Consider the following 21,053-nt stretch of genomic DNA (forward strand, 5'->3'; position numbering starts at 1 on the left):
ACAAGAATTTCCACAAAAATGAAAATTATAGCACCATTAAATTACATTAAATAAACATACACAAAAAAACTACATTATTCTGAAATATTTTTCCGTTTTGAAGAAAATCATTTCACTTAATTTTCACACTACGTCGAAATGTTTTCGATACTACTAAAATAGTTATATTTAATCACTTTAAATAAGTTGTTGGGTCTTTTTCAGCCATGTTGAACAAAACGCATCAACAGTACAGGCATTGATGATAAACTTTTTATTAAAAAATATATACCTCTATAATATGTGTTTATAATCGCGACTAGATTCAACAACTAAACTTGCTTATAACACTGTCGGACGGTTTAACTAACCACGTCATGTAGTGGAGAATGTTAAGCGAACTATGTCCATTCTTTTACTTCTCCACAAACGATGAAAAAATTAAATTATTGTTGTAAAATGGTTCATAGTTTGTGTTGAATATGCAAAAGTTAATAGTATTCTTTCTTTGGGGTTTATCGAAATAACCTCGAAGGGTTTCAATAATTTATCATCGGATCATTTATTCTATCTTTTCAAGGTTACTAAAAATATGAATAGGATATTCCACTATGTTTAAAAAAGTACTTCAAAATGTTGATATATTATGGCAAAATTAACACGCTTCCTTGCCATAAAATTAAATTAAATTTTAAACCTTTTTTATTCTGTCAAAAACGCTGTCATCCATTTTGCAAAGAGCATAGGATAGTCTTTGCCATTTTGGTGACGTAATATTGGTGTTATCAACAGGCATTACTTCAAAACATTTCGAAGCCAGGAATTCATTCTCTCCATAACGGAACTCGTACCATAATCCACTTCTATGTTGATTTTAGTCTCTTCTAATAGTTATGTCATTAAAAAAATGTAATATAATGAAAGTATATTTCTTTTTACAAACAAAATCATTTTCATGTTTTAAGTATTGATATTAGGAACTTTTTTTCTACCACATTTGTCACTGTATCAATACTTTTACCTTCATCATAGGCGTCCCTAGGCACAAATTATTGGGGGGAGCACCACTTGTTTTTGTGATATTTCAAAACGTTTTTGATGATATTATTAACATCATATTAATGACTATGCAAAATTTCACATGTTGTAAATACATTATTTCCATTTTTTTATTACGTGTCAGAAGAAGTCTAGAAGTCTCCCCTCCCCCCTATGACCTTCATCAGCTTTACCTTCTTTTTTATCATGCCCTTAGTGGTTATTATTTGCATTTTAATAAATAAATAGGTACAAATGAAATGCACTGACGAAAGAACTCAGTTAAATTTGACAGTATATACCCAGCTGTTTACACTAAACTGACAGTTAATGCCATAGAATATTATAATACATAGAACGCCATGGCCCAAAATTTGCGATATGATGAATGAGATTGAGATAGAAGACTGCCAGTTAGTTCCTGTGTGTCCTTGTCTACTATATATTTCATTGGAAAATAAAAAAAATGCATAAGCCAAATTTAGAACGGGGCCATGGCCTCATGGTCGCGTAAATCAGATAAATGAGATTAAAGAAAAAAAATTTTGAACAACTTTTCGCTACAAAAAATATGCAGTTTCATTTAAAAAATCAAAGCTAATTCCTATTTAACCATGAAGACGTCTCCTTATAAAAAAATCTGTCTACTTTCTCCCTAAAAATAAAATCACGTATCGCTTTTTGATTTTTCATTTCGATTGCAAAATATAAGGGTGAGAAATTCTGTATAAACTTTCTATTTGTGAATTTGCTGAAATCGACAACGTAGTGTTTCTATATTTCGAAATACTTTCTAATTTAGAAAAGAAATTATGCTCTCTCATGGTTTTTGCCTACTAAACAACGTATAGAGTCTAATCTATTGTATACCTGTATATTTGTATTTGTGTGTTACCTATATCGCGGACTATGAGTCAAGTTGTTCCGCGTACATATTGAAAATTATTGTATATACAACATAGAATCTCTTTCACTGTTTCACTGTTTTTTGTTTGTCTTTGATGACGGCTCATATACAGTTTAATTTATTGGACAAGGCAACTACCTTTTCTAACTATTATATAACCTTCAGTCATATATTTTATGTGGGTGTTTTGTAATCATTTTGACCCATGCATTTTTTATATCGGATAATATGATTTTTTTTTCATTTGTTATTTTCTCTAATCTTCCTGTTAGAATAACAAAAAACGTGTTTTCACCAATTTCAAGCTTGTGGGAGCAATCAAAAGTTTTCGGGGCCCTTTAAAATATAACACTCTATAACTCGAGTATTTTGTTTTGTAAGAAATCGTCCAGGACACAAATAACACATATTCAAAGTCATCAATAGTGAGGCAATCACAAAGCACAAAGTTTTTCAAGCGTGGGCCTGAGGCCTATAATTGTTCCATTTTACTTATGAATAATTTTTCAGCATTACACCAGAAAATCTTTTACTGTTGTATTAACAATTTACAATTTTAAAATCTTGAAGAAGTAATATCTACAATCAAGTAATGTCATCTTTTTTTGAGTACAAAACTTTATATGAAACATTCTACCGTATCTCAAAGTGCAAACGTTCTACCGTTCGAATGTTCCGCAACTTATATGAAACTCACGTGGATCAAAAATCTTATGAATCAATTTTTTAGACTTCTCAGAGAGCTACATATTTAAGTATTTACACTTTTGTCACAATAATATATTTAGCTCAAAAAACGAACTAGTTAATCTTGTACCAGCAACTGTTTTGATCAAAAATCGATAAAGGCTTTCAAAAATAGTTTTAGGACCTACAATTTTCCCTAAAAACAATTCGAAAATTTTTGAAATAAATATTTAGGTATTTTTTGTCATTGAAAATCAGATGTATTGTAAAATAGCATAAAATACAATGAAATATATACTTTAAAAGATACCTACTCATTGATAAATGAAGGAATTCCACATGTAGTAAATCCTAAAACAAGTGAACTGTTTGCATTAATTTGGTATTCTTACTACTGAGATTTTTCTTTGTTACATTACAATACATTTTGTATTCTAAAAATTTTAATCTGTATAACAAACAACAACATAAAATGTTAAATCTAGTTGAGCTTGATAAGAAAACACAATTGAGCTGGATAAGAAAACACATTTTAAAAACTTGAATTATTAAGGAGCAACTACAAAAAAAAAATTTGTTAATTTAGTTGAGCGAAATAAAAAAACAAGGATTTTTAATTCAAAAATAATTTTATTAAAAATAGAGACGTTTTACTAAACATAATTCTATTTGATTATGTAAATCTAATGATATAATAATTATTGCTATTCATTTAACATAACTTTATTTATAAAAAGCCATTTTAAAAATATTTATTATTCAACTTGGTGTTTGTGTTTTAATTTTTTAGCACTTTTTAAATTAATAATTTATTATTCAAAAATTAAAAATTTTAAAAACAAATGATATTCGTCAAGAAACAAGTGCACTCTATCGATAAAATTATGAAGCCATCTACATTGGTATTTTAATTATTCACTAGATCGCAGTAAAGTCGTAAAGTCGATTTTTTTTTAAAGTATATAGAATGGTATCGTTATAAAATTTTTAAACAAATAACAATAAAAGTTTTTCAGGCTTTTCAATCGCACTCTGATCAGACATTTTGATAATATGCGGAAACATCTTTATTTTTGTACAGAATACATGGAGCAATTAATGTTTCTAGGCTCATTTTACGTGAAAACGATGTTCACATCACTTTTGGCGATCGTGTAATTCCGAACCTTAAAGCTTTTGATTTTGTTTTACTAACATTAATTATAAACCTTTTCGATGTTGTTTGGTGGCAACGTCCTTTGCAGAACAGAATCCTTAATGCAAAAAAATACGTTTTGCATGACATTTCACACTGATCAAATATTTTGTACTTTCTAAAAAACAATTTGATTGATTTTATAATTTTAATATAGAGACTAATAACATTTGGTAAAGAACCATAAATAGTCAATATATTTCAGAAGAGTATTTCGTTTAATTTTTTTTCGTTAGTTTTAATATCTCGATACACTCGTAATAAATAGTTTTCTATGAAATGTGTTTGTAACTAGTATTAATTAATGTAGGATTATGCATTAAAGTTAAAATTAAAGTGAAAATCACAGTACATTTCTTAAAATTAAACAAAAAGAGTTTATTTTTAAACATATAAATAAATGAATACTATACTGTAAAATAAAAAATAAAGATTAAAATTAAAAATTCGATCAAAATACATAATTAATCAATAGCTAACCATAAAAAACACTGTTTCCTACGAGAGGATAATATCCATAGTTTTCAGTAAATCGTCGAATTTACCATTACCGCCAATCCTTTGGCGTGGCAGGTCGAGATTTTATAAATTATTCTAAACTTGTAAAACAGTATACTTTAAATCTCAACATCTGTACATTGTTGTTACTAAAATAAATTTCCTATTTAAATGAATCGGAAACTCAGTTATTCCATTAATTTATTGAGTTTTTTACTAGGGGGTAAATAAATTAATAATATAGAAATCTTGGTGTTGATGATAATTTTCCGAATTTGGAGCCAAATTGGATCCTTCAAGAAAAAGTATCTATATAGCTAGCTAATGTAAATTTTATAAAACAAATACATAGTTATTGGTAATACTACGAATCAAATACATTTCGATTTAAGCATGCAAATCAGTCAATTTTTGATGATTGTCGACTCAATCGGCTACGGAGAAAAAATATCTTATATTTCAAAATGTAAAACTATGTTTAATCAATAACCGTTCGTTTGTTACCATTTGAAGTACCCATTTCCGTATCTGTGTTGTAAGTTTTTGTACTTTTGTACTGCCTTTTCGATTGAAATAAATCCGAAATAAATGTTGCCTAAAACACCAGAAAAAAATATTTTGAATTGTTTAATATTACCAAATAAAAGTACCCCATTAAATTGTTAGAAAATTAGTTTTTTTCAAAATAGTATTTACAAGCATGCGATTTAAGCCACTACAACAAAAAGCGTATACACCAAATTATTTTATCTTCGAATTTTTTCCTGTTAATTGAAACATCACAAATTAATTATGAAACGATTAATTGAATTTTAAAAACGTTGAATTTAATCGATTTTATAGTCAAAATTAAGAAGTAGATGTTAGATAACAAAAGATTTATATAAAAATAAAAATGGTATTCAAAATTTAAACAATTTTTACCCCACAAAAACCGTTTCTACAACCTGCCTAGCATTTACTTATTCTAAATGAAAAATTATTGTATGGAATGATTACAAGGGGGCGTTCAAATATTACGAGAGCAGGTATAAGGCTCGGAAACAAGTAAGGACTACGGCTAAATCTGTACTAGTGGGACAAAAGAGGACCAAATGCATTTTCCTACTTTTAAGCTAGCGTACACAAGCTAGTAAATTGATAAACGGGAATTACAAAAGCTAGTAAATTAAGTATCTCTATAAATAATACTTCAATCTTAAAAATAAGTTCTGGAACAAATCAAAGAGTTTGGTTATGTTAGGGGTTAGGCTTATGTAAAACTTGAACGCCGATTTATAACACCAAGTTTGTTAAACATTCATAGTTTGTTTGCACAAAAATAAATTAGGAAACATTCAAAATGCATTTCCATTGATAGAAATTTCATTCAGCGAATAAAAAGCATAATCTTACTTTTTATGTATGCTGTTTAGTATTTTAACGTGTTAATAAAAATTTTCTGTCTCTATTGAAGGATTTGTTATTGCTAATGGATTTTATTTACATTTTAAACTAGAAAAACCTATACAAAAAATTTGTTAATGATTTTTTTATGATGGTGTTAATAAAATTATAGATGAATCTGGATCAGTATTTGAATCAACACGTGTACCAAGATTATTAAATTCTTGATTTGTTGACCGTGTTTTGAACATATGTGCAATGCAGTTTGCCTAAAACAATAAATTATAAAACAAACATCTAGTGAATATATTTACAGAATGATTGCTTCAAAATTAGCAATTAACGGATTACTGTGATAATGAAAATTAAACAAACTTGAACTTTCGAAAACGTTTGAGTTTATCAATCTAGGAAGGGAATGTAGACTTGAAGTAGAAGAAGCATTCGAGATTTAAATTGACGTAAATAAATTACCAAAACTAAAAATGTTAGAATATAAAATGCAACTTTTATTTGAACACATTCGCTCTTTAGATTGGTTAACTCTGCACCACTAATACCCCTCTACTATCACAAAATAATTCAATTTTTAAAAGTAAAAAAGAAATTTTTATTTAGTTAAAAGTTACACATGCAATTACATATATTTTACTGCTAATAAAGGAATTCTTTCATTCGGTGAAATTTTTTTGTTCCAATCACTAATTTGGGCCTGCAAAATTTTTACGATATTACTACCATGCATTAATTTTTATAGAAGTTTCTTAATTTATAAAATATTGTATTCAACGGATAATAAATCTTTGTCTTGCATTAGGTATGACACAAAAGATTTTCCATATAACGATTTAATTTCTAATTAAATGCCCAAATTTTACTTGTAACACGCAAATTACAAGAAAAATATAAATTTTGCTTGAGCAAAAAATATAAATTTTAAATAAAAAACAAGACAAGAATCTACATACTTATTAGTTTTGATGGAAAAAAGCGTGGAAGTGAATTCAGAAAATTAGTTTTTTGTACAATGGTTAAAATTACAACCTTATGAAGAAAAATATAATAAATACGTTTACTTTATATAAAACTTACCACTACTAAGGCAGTCGTTGTTCCTACAAGTGCACCAGCTAAGACATCAGTTGGATGATGTTTGTAATCAGAGACACGTGTTAGGCATGTAAAAATTCCAAGTGATAAACATCCAAATTGTAATAAATGTTTTAATAATTTGGATCCTCTCCATATAAATCTTGCTTGTAGATAAAGCTAAAAAAAAATTGTTAGAAGTAAATCTAAAATCATTCATGAATTTCAGAAGTTTGAACTTACAGTTAAGTATACCATTGTGTACATCATATGAGATGAATGACCAGACGGAAACGATAACCTGAAAAAAATTAAAATGTTTATTTATTTTTATCGATAATTCACAGAAAAAGTTTTGTCGAACCAAGTAAAATGATTTATAAAAGGTGTTAACATGTGAAAAGTACCGGAACAGTCGGCTAATTTTTGTTAAGTCCACTCAGATTTCGAAAAATGTAGTTAACTAATCAAAAATTATTCCTCTCTCTTATTCAGATCAATTTGTAATTTAAAAATTTTCATTACCTGTTTTTTTTTTTTTTTTTTAATGAGAATTTCAATTGCAAATCTTATTTCCATACAAGATTATATACAGCCTGCTATAACTTCTGTATGAAAAGGTTTTGCGGGCAACTATGCGTCAATTTTAGTCGAAGTATTTATTACCTAAATGTATAGTTTGTTCGTTTTCGATGTAATCAGGCTAGATAAAATGAAAATTGGCTTACCTCATATCTTTTGCGCTACTTCGCTTACATTCAAAATTAACAAAATATTTATGTAAATTCTCAGTTAAATTGCAATTAATATCTGGAAGACATGCTTCATAAAAATGAGGTCGTAAACGTCCAATTGTATATTTTCCAATATCAGTTATAAGCTGAGAACTAGCAGCACCAAAACCAAAGACACCAACTGCACAATATGCGTTCCAAATCCATGGAGATATTGAAAAACCAAATACGGTTCGAGTTTGTTGCGATGATGGTTCTTTTTGTAATATAAATTCAGTAACTATCATCTGAAAAAAAATTTGCAGTTTGAATTGTTTGAAAAAAGATAATGTAAGAAGTGTACAAACTTTGGAAATTTCAGAGTCTTTTTGGGTTTCAAAGCAAATTCTGATGGAGTAAGTTGAGTTAATAAAAAGAGAAATACCATCATTAATCTCCAATTAAACTAGTCTTATTTGCAGAAATCGTTCCAAAGCGTATTTTACACAACTAGGAAAAAAAGGAAATACTCAAACACCAAAAAATATTCAGTACCTTCACCTTTTTGGATTCCTAACAATTATTTGACTTAACAACATTGTTAATTCTTGCTGTAGATTGAAGAAAATTGTTAAAATAAATTCAAACTTACCGCACAGACGGGTAATCCCAAGCCCAGTATGTATAAAAGATAATTTGGCACTGTTGATTCTTTAAGAGGATGTCGTATCGTTTCATCGTCGCAAAAGAATCCCCGCTTGTAAGGTTTGGCAAATAAGTATAAGAATAATATCGGAAAACCAACTGTAACAAAAAGAAAACATCATTAATTTTATGTATCTATCTCTTTAAAATCAAATCGATTCTTAAGAAATTTAAATTTTCATTTTGTTGTTCTTAATCTTTCCTAAAATAGCTATTTGAATATTGTACCGCTGAAAACTCGAAAACCAATCAAATAAATTTTTTACCAGGGAAATCATTCTGATTGATCTAAAAGCCTAAAGAAAGTTTTCGTAAAATTTGAATGCAGATGTTTATCGAATTGTTTTTATAAGAAACTTTTGAAAAAAACCTGAAAAGTATGAGAAATGATGGCAATTTTTGGAAAACGGCATTGTTTTTGTTGGATAAAAATTATACGAATGGAAAACTGCGAAATTCTATTACATCAATTACCTTAAAATTCCATTTAATGCCATTTTATTATTAAATAAATTTAAATAAAGAAAATTACTAGAAAAGTTATTTGTCTAATTTAAATACTTTTGCAATATGTTAAGATAATTTAGTTAAAAATATCTTGTTTGTCAACAATATCTATTTAAAAAACTTGTTGTAAAGCACTATTTTGACCTTCCTACACTGTCACAGGTAAAATAAATTAAGTATAACTCTAAAGTCAATAAAGCTTAAGTAGGATTTCGATTATTTTTTAAAGACTTCTTGACTGTCCATTTTCAAAATGAACGATCTACTGTATTAATTCATTTAGATAAGCTTACAAATTTGATCTCAATTAATAAACCTTCTAGTTGCAAATTTGAATTTTTCTTTTCTCTGTTACGGAAATTTTATATAATAAAACTGTGACACTTCTTGAGATAAAATGGACTAGCTCGACTCGTGCTGCATTCCGCAATGTGCTACGCGTGACGCACTGCACTATAAGCTAGAGAAATAATATTGCATCAGTAGTAACTTACTTTATTTTTATTTATAGGCAATTTTATTACAGATATGATTACGTAAAGAACAAAATTAAATGTTAAAATTTTCCCTAGTCTGTTTTTTTTCAAGCGATATGCATTTTTAAACAAACTATGTATAAGCTTGAAAATGATGCGTAAATCATGGAATTTGATAAACAAAAAAGGAAGATATCGCATGGACAGGAAAAACAGGCTAGAGTATAAATATATAAGATTAATAAAGGATATTTAAAAAATAATAATTCTTCTTCTGATTCTTCAAAAAGTGCCCAATTTACGTACTACCAAAGTTTTATGGGTATTTATATATGAAATATTTAGTATCGTTAACATAATTAAACGTAACTTTACTATTCATTAAATTACTTATAAATAACAATTAGAATGCTTTAACTGCTTAAGGTTAAAAGATTAATCAGTTTAAATAATATAAAAACTAATAAAAAATGTCACTTTTTGTTACTTTTATGATGGTATTTGTTATTCATACTTGCATATGCGACTAACATAACTTTATTTTTTACCCTGTAAAAAGCCTGCTGTAAACGCCATACTACCTCTATATATAGGTACAAATGGATATTCTATTTTTTCTTAAATGTATTGTATTTGTATTTCTGTTGGGAAGTGTTTAATGAATTTTCTTTTCCTTGCCTAGATTTCTTCATTTATTGCAAAAATAGTTGCTATCTTGCAACGTGTGAAGATAGTTTTTAAAGCATAGTAAATTTTGTTCAAACTTTCACTTTAAAAAAAAGCAAATATGTGTCTAAAAACTTTGCCTTGATCCCAATAGATTGAAAATTTTTTTCAAAGCATAGTAGGTTCACAAAAATCATATCGACAGGCAACCAAAAATTGTTTCATCAAAATCTTGTTTGGAAAATAAAAAAATTAAAAAAAAAAATTGTAGGTATATATCGATTTTCACCAAGTTTATATAGTTTTCTCTACATTTATGTTCTTCCAAATGTAGAAATGAAAAGGCGGAACAAAAAAGATAATCTATTTGAAAAGGATCTAAGCACCTTTTTTTAGATTTTTTGAAAAAACGAAAGCGAGCAAATATTTTCCCATCTTCATCTCATTTAGTTTGTTCTAATGGCGTGGATAATTGTAAATTTTCCTATTACCATAAATAATTTGAAATGACATATTTAGCAAAATTAGCAATTGTCGAGAGCATCCCTCCACTTATGTAATGAAATCTGAAATGCACAATCTGAAAGAGAAATTAAAAAATTTAAAAAATTTTAAAACTCCCGACTCTGTGGCATTATGGATCTTAAGCAGATGAACTGATTTAAATTTTGTTCGTTTTTGAAAGACACACAGTACGTAGGTTATAAATAATCGGAGATTATAAATAAAGAGAAACATACAATTATATCGACTCCACTGTAAACAATTGAAACTATAAATTAATTTTTTATGTGTAAATTTAATATGCGCTAAATCAGATTCTTTTGCTGCTTGGTAATTATTTTTCATGCATTCTACCCACATGACAAATAAATTATAATTTGTACTGCAATGATTGATTCATGATGATTTTCTTATAAATAAAAATGATAGCACCGCCACGTCGGCTAGAGGTGACAGCCTATAATCAAACATTTTAGGGTAGGTATTTAAAGAATTGTAAAAATTTTTGTAATAAGCTACACTCATGCTTACGAATGTATTCCAAGTTACCTAATAGGCAAAAGGTCTTATCTAGATTTTTCCCGTTCATTTAAGAGTACAATTCCAGTTATAAATATTTTTCTAGGAAAATCTCAGCATGCCTCAAATCGTTTTTCGATATTTATTCAAACACAGAAAATTATTATAGGTAATGGAGTTCTATGAAGTTCTTATTAAGTGTTAAGTAAAGTGAGCAAATGCTCAATGCCCATGAGAAAATGTTCATTATAGTTACGGCCTTTTTGTTCTTTTTATTCGAATGTTTGCGGTATGCCTAGGGCAGCAAGTTCGATTCCACCTGGTGTAGTGCAAGGTTTATACATGAAGGAGGTGCCTGCAGCCTCTCGTAATGATTGAGGAGCTGGTAAATGAAATTATGAGCGGAAAAAGCGGTAAAACACATATATGGTATTGCAATGGGCTCTATAGCCTAAGTGTATCGTTCGTGGACAGCCAATATAACCTAGCCTATATTTCTTCAATTATTTAGGGAATCGAAACTTTATGTTTCAATCCCAAAGAGCTGTAGGCATAGACCTGAAAAGTAAAACCTAAACAAAAAAAATATTTCTCAGGTACCTAATTATCAAATTTTGATACAATATATCGTTTCTAAATAATGAAGACGTCTTTTTTAATCTGAACCAATTTTATACAATTTATGTCCACCCACCCATAAAATAAATTTCGTACTAAAAAAATAATAAAAGGCCTAGTGGTATAATACCATTAAAGAATCAATCGCACTTTGTTAAATTTTAAATAATAAAGAATTTTTTTAAAATTTTTAAAGAATATTTGAAAGATAAATATTGAAAGGAAAAATATTATTATTTGTTGTAAAAAGCGGTTTCCCTTAGACATCAAGGACAAAGACATACAAACAAACAATAAAACATATGTTAATGGTAGTGGGTTGGTTGAAGAAAAGGAACCACACTGATATTAATGGTATTAAATAGTCGCGTCAAAATAGATGGGAATATTTGAAATCTAACAATTTTGTGAAACGTTGATGAATCGACTTCAAAATTCTATTATTCAAAAATCTATTTCAAAATTCCAAATGTCAGATCCAATATGGCAGACTTATAATGGAAAATCGTTATTTCCAAAGGATTTTAATAACGAAAATTAACAAAAATTTATCTGCAGAAGTTTTCGAAAACTTGAAATGGTTAATCTAATAGGCCCAACTTCATAGATAAAATGGTTATAAGTTAATTTAAAAAAGAATTTTTCAACAATTCCTTACTATCATGTATTTAAAGCATTCAAATTATTTAATTACGAAATCTCGAAAAAATTCCCGACTAGTGCAGATTTTCCAATTAAATAATTAAAGAATTCCCTTATCAAACTACTTAAATGAAATTATTTATAGCGAAATTAGAAACAAAAATATTATAAAGAAAATATAAGAAATAATTTGAACAGATACAAATTATTTTTTTTTATTATGTTACGAAAATAATAAAAATTCCTGACTTTTTGTCTTTTTGTAAACATTGCGTGACATTTCACTGACTTTTCCAGTTTTTTAGTAATGTGGCGACCATGAATAGTAATATTGGATACGCCATTTAGAATTTTCATGTCAGAAGCATGATTACCTATCTCGAAAATCTCTTAGCTTTGATTTCAGTCCAGTTCGTTGTTTATTAGCGTTACAGATTGCATTTTCGCCTTATCAGTTTGCCATAATCAATGCGATATTTTGAATTTTAAAAAACCGCGTACTCTCTAGGTACATAGATTTTCAACAAGGCATATTTATAAGGTTTTTTTTTAAATTATCCGATTCGTCGACCACTCACAAAAACAGCGCAAAAATGCTATTTTGACACCACTATAATAAAAAACTATCTATATGCATCCATACTATTTATTAACTGTACAAGGAGGTTGGATACATTTTGTGATCATAAAAAGCCGATTAATAATAAGTTTTAACACCTAATCTTTTATATTTATTTAAAAGAATCCTTTTAGCCTTGGAACTTTTAACATACGAGGAAAAATGCATAAAAGTTCGTATAGTTTTTATTTCGAGATTTAATCTATAAGAAATAAATGAAAACAGGAATTACTTATATCAATCTCCCATGATTATTATGAAAAATAGAGTCCTAATAGTTCGGGTTACCACACTCCTTCGGGGGATTATATCTGGCGTAATATTTTGGTATAGGTTCTACGCCAATTCTAAATATTATAAGCAATACATCTATAAACTACACTATGTTGCAGTCAAAATTAAAAGTAATTACTAATCACAAAAACCTTATCTTCAGTAAACATTCAAACAAGTGATTAAAATAAAGACATCAGAAGGTGTGGCATATAATTTTTGGAAATCTAAAATCGTATTGTATGTTCAAGATAAAACATTTTTAAGAATTAGAAATAAATAATGAACGATGTTTTGGCAATCAATTTTTAGATTTCTATAAAAAAAAAACTACACTAAAAATAGAATAAAAATTTATATAACTTAAATAGTTCAATGAATTCACTTTTTTAGAATTCCGTATCAATAAGATAAGAAATCAATGGTTCACCAATAATTTATTAACCCCGGAACCAAAAAAAAGGGTGTTCATCCTTATATGGGTGTTATAAGTTTGACCGATATGTATATCTCTCTGTCTGTGTGCCTATCAGTGGCATCGTAGCACCTAAACGGAGGAACCGATTTTGATTTTTTTGTTTTGTTGGAAAGGTAATTTAATGGGGAGTGTTCTTAGCTATGTTTCAAGTGTGAGTTTAATGTTCCTTACCCGGAACAAGTAATAAATAGGCGATGATCCTCAAAATCGGTTCAGTTTGGTGATGGCTCGAAAGAAAAAGGTAATTAAATGGAGAGTGTTCTTAGATAAGTTTCAAATGCGAAGTTAAGGTTACGAAAACAAAAAATTTGCTTATTGAGTATGGTCACGCTTTTTAAGCTTCTTTACCCAAAAATCCATTCATATAAAATTATCAAACTTAAGATAATAAAAATAAACATTTATTATTAAATACAAAATGATATTAAAAAAATTATAATTATTATAATATTACCGTACCGATACGTACCGTATTCTCAAGCAAATAGTATTACCTCATGCAGATTACTATTTGTTTAGTAATAATTTTTGATAACGATTTTAAGTTTATTAATAATAAAATATATATTGTAAGAAAAATTGATTAGCATTAACAGTTATATTCTTGGAAAAAAATTCGATAAAATTAATAAATTGATAGTGTAAACGAAATTTTGGTATTCATGCAAGCTTACATTAATCCAGCGTGTAAAAATTATAAAATAGGGATCGGGTCTCTACATTCTTGAAACTTATTAGAGCTATGTTAATTTTGATCACAAATTTGAAAAGTATGACCCAAGTTTAGTGGAATTACATACTTAGTTTATCAAAATTCAATAATATTTGGATGTAATAGACCAAAATTAAATTTTTTGGATTCTGATGACGTCATAAAGTTAAAAAAATTTATTTTTCGATAACACAGGCAAATTTGATCCGATCTTATTGGAATTTCTTTTGAAACCCACTAATTTTGATTCATTCTATTCAGCTGTGATGCCAGTTTTTCGTTAGTTATCACTTATGTGCTTAATTCCGGGATCAGGACCTACATTCTTGAAACCTATTAGGGCTAGGTTAATTTTGATTACAAATTTGAAAAGTATGACCCAAATTTATTAGGATTACGTACCTGGTTTATCAAAATTCAATAAAATTTGGATGTGATAGTGAAAAATTAAATTTTTTGGATTCTGATGACGTCATAAAGTTAAAAAATTCGATTTTTCGATAACACAGGCAAATTTGATCCGATCTCACATTATTGGGCCAATACATACTAATCTAAAACTCTTGCAGGGATAAGTGAAGAATGCAGTTAATGTAGTCAAGATGCTGAAGGGTAAAGGGGTAATAACCTTGCAAAATATATTATTGATATCATTTACCATTTGCTATTTCTAAAAATACAAATTTCAAGATGTTCAAAATTTGTGGCTTAACTTGTAATGACAAAATGGTAAATGGGCCTATTTCTATTCTAAATATTTCAAGATTTATTGCAACATATACCTCCATAAGATAAAGATTGTGGAGGCATAAGGATATGCAAAAATTCGATATATCCTCAGAAAATATTGTGGCTTATTGGTCTGGGAAGGTATCCAGATGAAGAGGTCCGAGATTCGATTTTCAGAAATATGTGTATGGTTCTCAGAAAGATTATCGAAAGATATAATTTGATACTTATTAGGAGTCTCGAAACACAGAAGCATTTTTCCAAAACCAAATGAATTATAAATGTTGCCGCTTTATTTAACTCTGCATTTTAAAATAGTTAAATAAACAAAATCTCATGTTCAGTGTTTGAAAATACAAACTGTAAACCTAATATAGTAAACAGTAAACAATAAGATAGATAACAAATAGATAGGTATAATATTACATTGTAAAGATAGCAATTATTTAGACACTAATTATTATTCAAGGAAAAAATTTGTTATTCTAACTTTTTTCAATAATTCTTTTTAAATGTTAATTACCATTTCTTTAAAAATAGTTTTAGAAAAGCAAATAAACATATTTACTTAAATACCTGTAAAATGATTTCAAAAATATTTAAACAAATTGAAAATTCCTTCCTATGCATAAGAAAAATGATGTTTATATTCAGCGCGCTTCAATTATAAAAGAAAGCAATCTTCCGTGTTATTGATTTTTACACGAATGCACCTAACTTAAAAAATTTTAAATGTTACACTTTCTAAAAATTGGTATTTAATAAAACTTACACCTGAATTCCTTATAAATGACAAAAATAAAAATAAACACAAAAATTTCTTACCTAACATTAAAACAATAAAATCTATAATCACTTTAATTGTTAAACGTCTCTCATTCATTTTTGATAAATTTTTTAAAAACTATCACTTAATTATATGCTAATTAGCCGGTAAATAATATTTTAGCACCTGAGATTAATTATATTTATGTTATGACATTGACATGAGGAACTATTTGGTTGCGATTCTATCCTAAATAAGAACAGTTAAATTAAATAACAATTGTGTATAGTTATGTATTCGATTGTTGAGCTAATGAATATGTTGAACATGTAAATACATTGATAATAATGATAAATATAAAATAAAATAAATAAATATTATTCTAGGTTAGTCAACATCATCACATTCAGAGCAGCAAGTGTTGTGTTTTGTTGATCACCCCACTACTTAGTTCATTGTACAACTACTACTGATGTATTTCATATGAGTGGTACTCAAACGTTGTGTTTTAACAGTAGTTTATCAAATGTTTTACTTGGTAATTTTAATGTTATGTAATGAAAAATATAATAACCATTAAAGATGAAAGGTTGTAATAAAATATTTTATCTGGTGTAATAAAATACAAATTTTTGGGTAGAATATTTTGTATACCTAAGTGCCGCCTATCTTATAACATAACAAAATACGTAGAGATAATGTTTTTATACCCTGCATTTAATATAATATCCACGAAGTATAGATATAAGGAGTCCGAACGTAATGTTGAACGAATGTTCTCCATTTTGGGAACAGATAATAGAAGCTCGTTTGGAAAATAAATACTTCTGGTTTTTTTCCATAATGAGAAAAGTTTTAATATTTTGCCATTAATGATAAACGGATTTGTATAAACATAAAATCCACAATTCTTAAAGCATGTACAGAAAAAAATTAAATTAAAAAGGATATATAAGGATTTGGAGCGATATCGTCGAATACAAAATCAGAATCCATCTAGCAAGAGTAAGTCAAACAGTTACCCATAGGTATATTACCGCGAATTTTGACTTTAAACTCCCTGTAGGTATCTAAAAACTTCAAGTCCACGAGAGTTACCACTATTTGAAAAATTGGTCAGAAAGTTTTAAGCTACAAAATATAAAAATCCCATGTTTACAGGGCGCAATACTTTGTACCTGTTAGAAATATTGATGGTTAGAATAATTACCCAATTCCTGGCTGACTAAATCATCCTCCAAAGAGCTCATATGTTGAGTTTCAAAACAAGAATTATATACGAAATGTGTAAATCTGCCACATTTCCTCTATATACTTCTAATCTGTATACAGAAGTGCTGTGGATGTTCTTACTACATTATTTATACACTCGTATGCTTTATATAGGTTTTCTTTGATAGGTTTATTTGATTCTTTTAAAACTTTAAAAGCGGTGCACTTAAAATTCTGATTAAAATCTGGTTATTATTGAAGATTCATTTTCGGTAGAATTTCTTTACTATGGGAAACTTGAAATAGAATCTCAATACACACATTTGGAGATAAATCAGTATAATGCACTGACTTACTCTGAATTTTTTCTGTATAAATTTCAGCTGTATTACCTTATTACCTTGAGTTAATTTATCTTTTTGATTATAAGCAAATATTCAAGGTCGTAGAGGTACCTATACCTACTATCAAAATCATTTTATAAATATTGCAGATAATAATACATGTATTATTAAAAATATATGTATAAACACCCTAAGAAGACCCTATGCCATAAGATATGAAAATGGCTTTCTGTGAAAATTTTTTAAACTACCACTAAAAGGTTATTAGAATCGTTCTGATGGCCACAAAATTTTTAGCAGTTTAAGCAAATACAAATAAATAAAATTGTAAGTATCTGTTTCTAATGTCAAAAGATATATGAATGTTACAAGGTACTCATACCAAAAAACCAATTTCTAAATTTTTTGTCTGCCTGTTACTAACGGGTATAATCTGAAACAGCTGAACGAATTTTGACAGGAATTTCACTGGAAGATATTTGATATTATAAGTGACTTAGGTTTAGGACAGTGTCGGAAACGACTGGGCTGATTTTGACGGAACTCTCACTGGCAGATAGCCGAAGTTATAAGGAGTAGCTTAGCTACTTTGATTTTATTTAGAAATTGAAATTAGATTCCGTAGCATACAAGTCCACATTCGGACAGGATATTACCGCAAACTCATTTATATCTTCTAAGAATTACCACTTACTCTGCGTTGCAGGAAGGTCACAGGTTACATTGCCCAAGTAGCACCTAATCGTTATTTTACAATGTACATGCCGGTGTCAGTGGCAACCCATGACGCCCCCGTTGATAATTAAGCAAAATATTATGTAATCCTAACTTAAATCAAAATTACGCGAAATAGTCCATAATTTAAAGAATATGAATAATTGAGCTACGTGAATATGACTGACTCCATATGAATCATTATCTGCATTCATTACATTTCATTTAGATAATTAACGACTCTTTGTTATTAATGCCACAAAGTAATTCGTCTTTGATTTAAATATTTTTTTTTGAAAAAAAAAACAAATTTTTTTCATATTCAAAAGATAATAAAGAGAGTACCAAGTACAGTTATGCTAAATATTAAATAAATATATAATATTACATGATTTTTAATATTGTGGGAATACATGCTCTATTTTTTTATTGTATCATACAGAATGTAACAAAAATGTGTGTCTAAAAATACTTTGTACCGTAATTTATAATGTAAATTTTATCTAGCAACATTTAAATTGAATTCAAATTACAATTTAACACAAACCAAAAAGACAAAAAAATCAACAAAGAATTCTAATCTAATTTCAAAAATTAGATTACAACAATGTCAGTCAGGTTCAATTTAATAGGCCAGTTAAGAAAAAAATTTAATTTGAGAAAAGTAAATTGCAATTGGTATGAAGCAAAAGTTGTTTACATAATTGTTTTAGATTGAATGGCTCAAAAATTGAAATATTTTTAGATCTCACCAAACTTGTTGTAGAAAATACTGTAACTTTTCATTAAGAAAATATTTTAAGAGAACTTAATCGCACGAAAATTAAGTGGGGAGCCACTTGAGACACTTGGGTTGTTGCTCATTATCAGCAATTTTTGGGTGGTCCTTTTGGAAAATAAACGAAAACACTCACAGAAACAAAATATATTTGGCTCTATACGGATTTCCCATTGTCATTGACGATTGATTATTTGCTCCCCAAAATTAACAAATACAAAATGACCTCTTCAAAATTAAAAGTTCTTCCTCAACTTTTATTCGGACTCCTAACATTCTGTATATTTAACGAAAAGTACATCATTATGCATCCATATGTGTTTATCATTAAAAATATATACATCCTTTTTTTTATTTTGATAATTGTTTGAAAACGTATGTGAAGTTGAAAAAACTGTTGGTTGATATGGTTGAAAAAGGATTTTTTATTTTGTTAATTAACTTTAAGTTTGTTTGACATATGTTGGCAAAATATAAATAAATGCATTTAACTAAAACTAAACATCAACAATTTCATTTGGAAAAAAAGTGGTTTTTTATAGATCATAACTAAATATGTTTGTCGGAATGTATAGAAAAGTAAAATTAAATAACAAGTAGGTAAGGTCATGTAGGTAATTGATGGTGTAATATTTATTTAAAAATTGATCTCAATTCATGATTTATAATCAAACTTAATCAACTTGTTTAGTCAATTGTTGATAAAAATTTATTTTTACTTTATTACTTCTTGGTAATGTTTATTACCTAAACAGGGTGTTGGGTAATTCATTGACCATCTTAGAAAGGATTACATTTGAATTTATTTGCAAAAAATTTGACAAGTAAACTGAAAGTTTTTCATATATTACAAAATTTGTTTGCAAATAAATCATATTTTCCGCAGTTCACGTTTTTATCGCTGGAATGGAATACCGAGTAACCAAGGATCAGTAATCCGGCAGAAGGTCCATGATCATTTTGCACCGAAAAAAATTAGACTAAAGCATGAAATAATTGTATAAAGTCATTATTAATAATTAAAATATACACTCATATACGGTTCATATTGCTGCTACATATGCAAACATGTGTGCCAAAATTTTCGAGATCAACGCTGGAAGCTATTTGTTTGTGAAAATTCGAATATTTTTCCCGTTGCCATTTTTCCGGACATAGACGGACAAAAAGTTATTTCATATTGAAGAGGGTAAATTATAGTACGTTTTTCATTAACAAATAGGTGGTATTTACTAAGGAGCATCATTCTGGGTTTCGTGCTCGCTTCAATCGCAAGTAACTTTTTGAATATCGATTTTATTGAAAAGATTATAAGAAAGAAATGTCTTAGGATTTTGTAAACAGCTAGGTAACATCTCTCATCAGAGGAATTCAGGGTATCGGGGGAGAATAAAAATTTGCATCCCGATTTTATTTACCACCGCGCAACAAAAGGAGTACCTATTCAAAAAACAAAGTCTGTACCGATTTATTACAAATACTTATTAAAATGAGAAAATGATTAAATATAAAACTTAATGTTGTATTTTATTTTGTTATTAATTAAAAATAATTTTATTTAATTTAGTTCCCCTTTTTTCGATATGCACCATTTTTCCGGTTTCGTACAATCAATAAATAATTGTAATTGACATTTTACCTCCTGTTTGTTTAGAACATAGAAAAGTGTTTTAGAATTTGATATAATTATTAATATTGTTAAACGTAATGTATTACGCACAATAAAAAATAATATGATCATATTGAAGACCGTCGAGTTGTTATTGGTGTAAAAGTTGAAACAATGATATGAAATTGAAACAATGAAACAATGATGATTATTTTATTGTTATTTTTTTTTTAAATCGGATGTATGATAAAAATTGTGGTTTTAGAATAAAATATGAACTTCCGTTGACTCACGAGTCACGAGTATATTTATTTACCTGCGGTCGTGAGGTCGTGGATAAGATTTTTCTCGTTTCTACTGTGGACAATGAGCGAGAAAGAATTCTTTTGTTAGGCATCAAATTGTCGAAATCGTCAACTAAGTAAGTTTGCACAATAAAAATTTTGTGGCAATTGGGCAAGCTTCAGTGTTAAATTCTATTCGCTATCCGAAATTCGACCTCGAATATATTATTTTCGAAAATAAGAACTTTTTTATTATATTACTTTCAAAAATATGTTATTTGTTTTAGTTGTTACTTGATCACAACAAATAAAAACCACGAGGAAGCGACCATATCATATGATGGATAGAAACATTATAAAAAAAAAACCGGAGACTATAAGACTGTAGAGACGCCAAAAAAATAAA

The 21,053-nt window shown here is 28.0% G+C and overlaps 1 protein-coding gene across 2 annotated transcripts; it reads right to left on the reverse strand.

The window, feature by feature from the left end:
- Positions 1-4,250: 4,250 nt before the first annotated feature.
- On the reverse strand, positions 4,251-16,124 carry LOC123301503 (putative phosphatidate phosphatase). 2 transcript variants are annotated; one of them, XM_044884266.1, is made up of 7 exons: positions 15,766-16,124; positions 8,145-8,296; positions 7,508-7,800; positions 7,023-7,080; positions 6,783-6,959; positions 5,700-5,959; positions 4,796-4,899 (listed from the first exon to the last, which is right to left on the reverse strand). In XM_044884266.1, the coding sequence occupies exons 1-6, from the start codon at positions 15,821-15,823 to the stop codon at positions 5,837-5,839; spliced, it is 861 nt and encodes a 286-aa protein (XP_044740201.1). In that variant the 5' UTR covers positions 15,824-16,124; the 3' UTR covers positions 4,796-4,899; positions 5,700-5,836. The 2 variants fall into 2 exon arrangements, with proteins under 2 accessions (XP_044740202.1, XP_044740201.1); XM_044884267.1 differs by lacking the exon at positions 5,700-5,959 and having other exon boundaries at positions 4,251-4,899; positions 15,766-16,121.
- Between the last annotated feature and the right edge of the window lie 4,929 nt (positions 16,125-21,053).

The sequence above is a fragment of the Chrysoperla carnea genome, chromosome 5 (genome assembly GCF_905475395.1).
Source record: "Chrysoperla carnea chromosome 5, inChrCarn1.1, whole genome shotgun sequence".
In the NCBI taxonomy this organism is placed as follows: Eukaryota; Metazoa; Arthropoda; class Insecta; order Neuroptera; family Chrysopidae; genus Chrysoperla; species Chrysoperla carnea.